Below are 8,472 nucleotides of genomic sequence, written 5' to 3' on the forward strand. Positions count from 1 at the left end.
TGCCTTCCCACCATCACAAAGTGCTTGCTTATAGGGGGTTGTTTGATTCTTGGGATTTTTCTCCAGAATACAGTAGGGTGTTTACCTCACAATATAAAGCACCCTGATTTGCGGCTATATAAATAAACCTGAATTGAATCATCAGTCTGAGAGAAGCAGTTCATTACAAGTTTGCCCAGTTTGACGAAGTGGGGCCACGTACATGAACAAGCCTCATAAGGAGAAAAAAAAGAAGCATTATAGTTTAACATTTGCACCTGTACCAACATCTGCCTCATGCAAGCAAGGATGGTTGTTTGAAATATGAGTTGAGCAAATATTTGTGCAGTGTGCACACTTTGCTATTGTAAGCCCACATTTACATCACATCTGATACCGAAAAGCATTTTGCCATAGCTGAACTTTACTTCCACAACACCCAGTGGAAACTGCTGCCAGCCACTTTTACTTACTAAAGAGTCAACCACATTTCACCTTGACCATTCAACCAGACTCTGTGTGGACTGACACATAAATATTTGCCTGTGACTAATTTTAGAAACAGTTTGTGTTGAGATGCACTTTGGGGCAGGTCGGTGGGTGAGAGTGCAAAGTCACTTTTCTGACCATTCAACCTTTGAGCCTTCTGACAGCCTGTCACGTTTTAAGTGTATGCTGTGTTGCAGATGATCAGTTTGGACTTCAAAATTCCTGTGTTTCATGTATTTCACATCTATTAACTATACCTTGTCTTATCCTGGACAGGGTAGTGAGGGGCTGGAGCCTATCCAAGCTGACAATGGATAAAATCCTGAGCAGGGTGCCCGGCCAGAAATCAGACCATGATCAAACTCTAAACCCATTTGGAATCACTTAACGTGCACGTCTTTGGTATGTGAGACGATGCTGAGAAAACTGACACTCAGAGGCATCAGCTGCACCGCCATGCAGTCCCATTGCATCGGTCTTACTCTCTTTTTATAATACAAATTTTCAATTTGTAGGCTGATTAAAGCAGATTAAAGGATGCAAATGTGAACAAATAAAATTTTCCATCCATTCATTCATCCACCACTTGCCAAACCAGGGTCACCGGGAACACCCTTGATAAGGTTAAAACAGAGAGAGACACAGAATAACCATCAACATACAAGATTTATAGAAACTGACAGTGTCCTTCATGAGCACAAGAATTCTCTGATTCGTTTTTTTTTTGTACTATTTTTTTCTCAAAATCCAAATTCTTCCTTTTCCCCCCTTCATGTCTCATTTTACTGCTCCTCCCAGCTAATTACCAAAATGATTTACATACTGTGGCTTCAGTGATCTGAGAGAGATGATGAGCGGTAACCCAACTTAACCGTTAAAAAAAAAGTTCCTCTTGAGTGATGTCACATGCACTATGTTTTTCCACTGTCTGTGCAGCCTTCTGCTTAATTTAATATGCTAGGCGTGAGCATGACTATGCAAAATCATTGTGGAACTGTAGGAGTCACTGGCCAGTGGATCAATCTCTTCTCTCAAAATGTAGCTACGGAGTCTGAAAGAGAAGTGAGGACCACACCCAGATACCACGGGCATGGTTAACACAACTATTGCTGTGCATCCTGCTTGGAAAACATCAGGCTTTGTAGTTGTACACGCGTGTGTGATCACCACCCACAGAGACAAACACCCATCATGATCATTAACATTGTCAGGTGTTGTGGGCCACCCAAGTCTCCTCTGCTTCCAGTTTCAGGAGCAGGTGTAATTCTATAACCAGTAGAAGAAGACTGAAAGCTCCTGCTGTACATCAGAGTGAGTGACAGCGGAGCTTACTCAAAGATCACTCTCTGTCCCTAATGACATGCTGCACTCCCTGCACTCCCTCCTGAGCCACATGCGTATCATCACTCTCCCCTCCAATCCGTCCTCTTCCTCTCTCTCCCTCTCATTACACACATATTTTTCTTGGCTCATTGAGACTTCAACCATATAGTCACAGTGGCGTTGAGACCTCCTCTCATTTTGTCCCGTTTGGTTTCCAGATTGTATAATGCAAAGACTAAACAAGCAGAGTTATTTGAGTGGGTTGCTGCATAATGAAGGCAGCAGACGAGCCTGCCAAGTCAACCAGCAGAGCGAGGTCGTCAGCATCCACATTTACCAAAGTACCTCATGAATTACATGGAAGAAAAAGCATGGACGAAATATATAAGTAAAGTGTCAAGCTTTATGGCTTCCAGCACACATATGTGTATCTTTTTGTGTACTTAAACGTAAATAAATGGAGTCACTGATAGATAATAAGAGTCCCATACCTGAGTTGGAACCTCAAATCTCAAAGATTAGATGCTTAGAGGACAGAATTAACTTAAATATAAGTAACAGATGGATCTTTTAAAGGGTAACAAATCTATCCAGCTCTGTTCAGTTTAATTTATATAAAGCGCTAAGTCACAACAACAGTGGCCTCACTAAATCAAAAGGTGTGGAATTCGACTTGAAGGGTCAAAAAGTATAAAACTATATCGGTAATCGGTGAATATGTTTGATATATTAAGGTGAAGAAGGAAAAAAACATGTTAATAGCAGCTGCTTATGATATTTTTGTGGCGTTTACACCTCACGCTGTAGAATAAGAGCGCTGCAGATGTGGAGACTCACACGCACCACAACAGAAACGCCCCACACTCTGTAGCGACCGCTTGAATTAATTCCTTCACAGTTCTACAGACTGAGGTGCGTTTCATTTTTATTTTCCCCCTCCTCCACCTCCTCCACGCAGACCGGGTTTGCTGGTGAATAGACCACTGACACTCCCGATTCAGCCTTTTAGTTAGATCGCAAGGTCTGGTCCCACCCATATGTGAACAGCTTTTGTCACAAGTGAAAAAAAAAGAAGTCCCTTTCACATTTTCCCTCCTTGCCTCCCTTCCTCCCTCCTCAGTCCTCCCTTCCTACCTCCTTCCCTCCCTCCCTCCCTCCTCAGCATCAAGTGCAGTGTGAGCGGAGCGACTTGTCTCTCAGCCTCTTTGAAGGAGCAATGAGGAGAAGGCAGCCATCGCCCTGCTGATAGCAGAAGGTCTGGGATGCAGTGAAGTGTTTTCCAGTTCATTTGTGTAGGTCCTGGGAAAACAAACAATAACGTTGCGGATTTGGCAGATCCATCAATCGAATGCGAGCAGGTAGGAAGCGCTATTGTGCACACTTACCCATTATTATTGTGTCCCGATGGGGAACGCAGGGAATGACTGACTTTATTCAGTTTCTTTCTTTCTTTCTTTCTTTCTTTCTTTCTTTCTTTCTTTCTTTCTTTCTTTCTTTCTTTCTTTCTTTAAAACTTATTTACATTTTTAATAGATTTTCTTTTCGTTTTACTCCGACCTGTTGATGTTTTAAAAGTTGATTTAATTGGATTAGAGTGCAAACACAAACACAAACACGGGCTTCAGTAATTTTGAGTATAATTACTATTGTTGTGCGATGTTATTCCCTTAGGGCACACTGAAATACTTTCAGTGCATTCTCAAATAGACACGTTGTCAATTTACTCTCCACGTACAGGTGATGCAGATGTGGAATTACTGAATATGTGCTAAATATGGGATTTAATTGTAGATTTATTTACATTTTAGTGTTGCCAATGAAAACACACGCCTCACATTTTTACTTTGATTTTTTAAACAGGGTTTCAATCGGGCTTTAATGTCAGATTTCTGAATCTTTTATCTCTTTACCACCTGACTGACAGAAGTGGATCTAATATTAAGAAAAAAGGCTTCAGTGAATGCTAACGCTTACTGATTTCATTATACACCATTGTGCCACAGCGCCACCCCTTGGTGACGTTTATCTCCCGGGCGCCCCCGATACTTTCCTGTGACTTCTTCCATGGAGGGAGGAAGAGGGCACAGCCTGAAATGAGGGCCTTCTGCTAAGACCGAGAGCCACCATGGCAGCATATCAGTTTCCACTCTCTGTCGAATAATTGCAGGCTTTCTCCTAGATTGTGTGTTTGTGTCTGAGTCTGGCAGCAAGAGTGTGAAGTTAAACACAAAACTAAACGTCATTTTTGTCTTCTCATTTATTGAGAGAGTTTTACAGCTCATGTGGGCTTGTAGTTTATTGCTGTCTGTTGTAGGGTGGCTAAATGATGGCCAATGGGTACGTTTTATTAGAAGATTTATGGTAAGCTGAAGCCAAAAAGTCCCAACTACAGTTATACTTACTTGAAGGACAGTGTGCTTAATGACAAGTTTATCAGCTGGAGGGTTGACTCCTTGACCAGTGAGGTTCTCTGTCTCAGCTGAGTCTCCTGGGAACTGTACCAAACCAGGCAGCATGCCTTTTTCACAACACATCAGCATCTAATTGAAAGGCAGTGTGTCTTTGGAACCCCCCACCTCCCTTGCCCCATCTTAAAGGTTTGTGTTCCAGCTGGTCTGTCATACTCAGTTTCAACCCTGTATATTTTCACCCCTGACTTCTGTTTAAAATTAACTTTTGGATTTGCACTTTTGTGCCAAATCATTCTCTCTCCTTGCATACGTGTGACTTCATCGCCACAGCCACGCTGACGAAACTGCGCTGCAGTGAAGTGACGGTCTGCTGAATCTATTAAAACGCACACAAATTGTAATTTTCTTTTTAGGTTTATCAGGGCTGTTGGCAACGTCACAGTCGTACAGTAGAAGCACGAGCCAGCAGGCTGTGTGCAGACTGCACAGTCTCAGTGTTTGATGTCATTCGTGTGCATGCAAAGAGTCGAGTGCAGCTAAGGAAACCAGATACTGTCATTACAGAAAGAGAAGGTTAACCATTGTGGCGAACCTCCAAGCCAATGTCTCAGCCCATTCGGAGGATCAGGGTTCATCTTATCCTTTTCTCTCCCCGCAGCCTCCAGCAAGATTCAGAGGATATAAATCTTTCAACCACACATCTAATGTAACAGCTCCAGAGACATGTCTGAGGAGCACAAGACTACTTTAAACTGAGTGCCATTGCTTCTAATAAAAATAAAACTGCACCAATTTGCAACCATTTTTGGCAAGCATTTAAATACATAAGTGTGATGTGCTGTCACACTGCTGTACAGCCAACTGTAGTGCTGCAGAACTGCAAGTCTGTTGGACATCTCTAATGTTTTGGGCTATATTGCCTCCCTGTGGCTGTATTGGGACTGTGCATATTGTGATCCAGGGGTCTTAACATTGGACCTTTTCATTCCAGGGAAATCAGAGTGTTCCTATATTCTGAACATACTTAATTATTAGTGTTTGGGGGGAAAAATCCCTGGCAAACAGTACAAAAAGTGTTGAGACATTTCACTTTAAAACCACAAACATGAACCTTGGGGTGACCAAAGTTATTGTGGTTCATAATTTGGGGAACCACCAACTTTAAATTGTTATGCTAATTCATGTTGTGGATGTTTAGATATTACAATTAATAAATGGGAAATTTTGACAGTTTGTAGTCCTACATGAAAAGCCAAGGCATTGCCAGTGTCATTATGGTTAAGCATCTGGGAACCATGGATCTCTGCACTAATATTTATGGGAAACCATCCAATAGGTTTCAGCCTTCTTAAGTTGAAGCTCAGGACGACTAGCAGGGAATCGCTAGTCAGTGGAATATGTCCTCCATGCACTACAATGGCATGTAAAAAAATTGCATGGCAAATGATCTCCTGATATTGAGGTGTTTTAGTCTGAACCAACCAAAATTCATTCTGTCCAATAGTTCTCAGAGGAACAACCTGTTGGCTACAGCTAGAGGATTATTATGATTTGTCAAATCAGGATGACTAATGGTCTCTTTTTTTTTAGCGTGTCCATGTCGTGAATGCTTATATATTTCAGGAAAAGGGGGAAATGTTGACAAATTTGTGGTCCTACATGAAAAGCTTGTCATTGCAAGCATCTTTATGGTTCACCCTCTGGGGAACACAGATGACTAAAGATTACACCAACCTTAACCTCCTAAGACCCGAACTCTTACATGGCATGCATTTTTTAATTTCCCTTTGATATTTGGGCTGATTGGGACCTGATGAATATAAAAACAAAGAATTACCAGATTTTTTTTTGTCTAATTTTTGTTTCTGAGAAAAATGAGAGCCACATATGAGGATATTCATTTGAAATTTCGATAGAACAGTTGCAATATAATGTCCTCGTAAGTGGATATCAGGCCCTTGTTGAGCAAGATTTAGTATTTTGGTCTAAATGACCCAAAATGTGATGTCCACATATGTGGACGCCAGGTCCTAGGAGGCTAAGTGTCACCCTCACGATGGTGTGAGTGTCTGCTAGAGAAAAACTAAGAGAGTCACCAGAGTCAGCAGTGTACATCCTGTTGAGAATATGTGCAGAGAGTTTTATGGCAATTGTTCTTTTGGTGTTTTGATATTAGCGAAGGATTAAATGGGCAAGATTTATGGGAATCCATCCAACAGTTCACACTTGTGGTAATGCTAGCAGGTGACAAAGGAAAAGGCAGGATGTCATCAAAGTCAGTAGGATATATCCTCTATGCCATAAATATATTTATGCCATAAATATATTTATGCCATAAATATATGGCAAATTATGTACTGATGTTGAGCTATTTTAGCATAGAGTTTTAAGAGTGGAGTGAGCAACCATCAGTGCTACAATTAGTATCATGTGTGGCTAAAGAAAGTATAATAATAATAATAATTCGCTCATATGTTCTTATTTTTCAGAGCCAGGCCCAACTTAACAATGGGCCACATATCCTTATGTGTCCTGGTCCCAATGACAGTGCTGGCTGTGGTGGCTGTAGCTGCTGTAGATGATGAGTACACCTGGCCGCAGTGGAAAGTTCCTCTGGTGAGGAAAAGACGTACTGTGCCTCTCAGCAGCCCAAGCTTCTCAGCTCATCCACAGCCAGAGCTAAGTGGGACTTGTGGGATCGAGTGCCAGCGTCGCCTTCCTTCACCTTCCCTGGAAGACTTGGAGCAGTTCTTGTCTTACGAGACAGTCTACGAAAATGGCACACGCACGTTTACTTCCATTTCTGTGCAGGGTCTCAACGAGATGACTGCATGGTCCAGAAATGCCTCGTCTAGCTCTCGCCACAAACGAGAGGTGTATGGCACAGATACCCGCTTCACCATCGCTGATAAGCAGTTCTCTACCAAATATCCGTTTTCCACCTCTGTGAAGGTGTCCACAGGCTGTTCTGGGGTTCTGGTATCCCCTAAACATGTGCTGACTGCTGCCCACTGCATCCATGATGGAAAGGATTATCTAGATGGAGCGCAGAAACTACGTGTCGGGATTCTGAAGGAGAAATCCAGGCGAGGGAAAGGAGGCAGAGAGAGAGGAGGACGACGAAAAGGTAGAAGAAGAAAGGGAGACACAGCTCAAGAAGACGGACAGGAAAAGGATGAGAATGGCGGTAAAGGGAGGGGAAAAGGGAAAAGTAGGAAGAACCGGAATAGGCGAAGTGTGGAATCTGAGAAACCATCATTTAGGTGGACAAAAGTCAAAAAGACCCAGGTTCCTAAGGGTTGGTTCAAAGGCGTGTCGGGTGGACTGGCTGCGGATTACGACTATGCTGTTCTGGAGCTGAAGAAATCCTCAAAAGTCAAGCACATGGAACTGGGTGTGATCTCCTCAGTCAAGAAGCTTCCTGCTGGGAGGATCCACTTCTCCGGCTTCGATGATGACCGACCTGGTAACTTGGTGTACCGGTTCTGCTCCGTGTCTGAGGAATCCAGTGATTTGTTGTACCAATACTGCGATGCCAAACCTGGCTCCAGTGGCTCTGGGGTCTACATCCGCCTCAAAGAACCAGGCAAGAAGAAGTGGAAGAGAAAGATCATTGGAGTCTTCTCCGGTCACCAGTGGGTGGATGTTAATGGGGACGGGACGCAGCAGGATTACAACGTGGCAGTGAGGATAACACCCCTGAAATATGCTCAGATCTGCAACTGGGTCCATGGGGACTCAAGCGCGTGCCAGGTAGCCTAAAAAACACAGGATCCCCCCAACCTACACACTCCTCGTTTTTAATCATCAATCAGGGGCCCAACAACTGCCTTCCTGTGACCTCCTGTGCCTCCCAGTGGCTCCTGCTACACTGGTCCACACACACACACACACACACACACACACACACACACACACACACACACACACAGCCATTCAGACTCTGTGTTGACGAGAGAAACTCGTCAGCGCATCAGAACTGTGGCTCTTCAGCTTTTCTAATTTATTTGCTAAAAAGAAAAAAAAACAACTGAGAAAAATCATATATATTATATGTATTTTTCAGATCATTCTGATCTGCTGTTTCTAATTTGACCTTTTTTTTTTTTAAAGATATGACCTCTTTGGAAGGTTGAAAAGTGTGTATATTATATTATCCCTGGTACATTTATTCCCTGTATGAAAAGACTGCACTACAAGTCTTCTCCACTAGTGCGCATCAAGTTTGACAAAAGACCCAGGAAAAATTTTTGTAACTCTTGTTTCGCAA

At 42.8% G+C, this 8,472-nt stretch overlaps 1 protein-coding gene across 1 annotated transcript; it reads left to right on the top strand.

The window, feature by feature from the left end:
• The first annotated feature begins 2,981 nt into the window (after nt 1–2,981).
• Nucleotides 2,982–8,225, top strand: prss35 (serine protease 35). Its single transcript, XM_005741300.1, has 2 exons — nt 2,982–3,149; nt 6,692–8,225. Exon 2 carries the CDS (start codon nt 6,711–6,713, stop codon nt 7,962–7,964), a length of 1,254 nt encoding a protein of 417 aa, XP_005741357.1. The 5' UTR covers nt 2,982–3,149; nt 6,692–6,710; the 3' UTR covers nt 7,965–8,225.
• The last annotated feature ends 247 nt before the right edge of the window (nt 8,226–8,472 follow it).

This window comes from Pundamilia nyererei, unplaced genomic scaffold, assembly GCF_000239375.1.
Source record: "Pundamilia nyererei isolate P.nyererei 1_Seehausen unplaced genomic scaffold, PunNye1.0 scaffold00109, whole genome shotgun sequence".
In the NCBI taxonomy this organism is placed as follows: Eukaryota; Metazoa; Chordata; class Actinopteri; order Cichliformes; family Cichlidae; genus Pundamilia; species Pundamilia nyererei.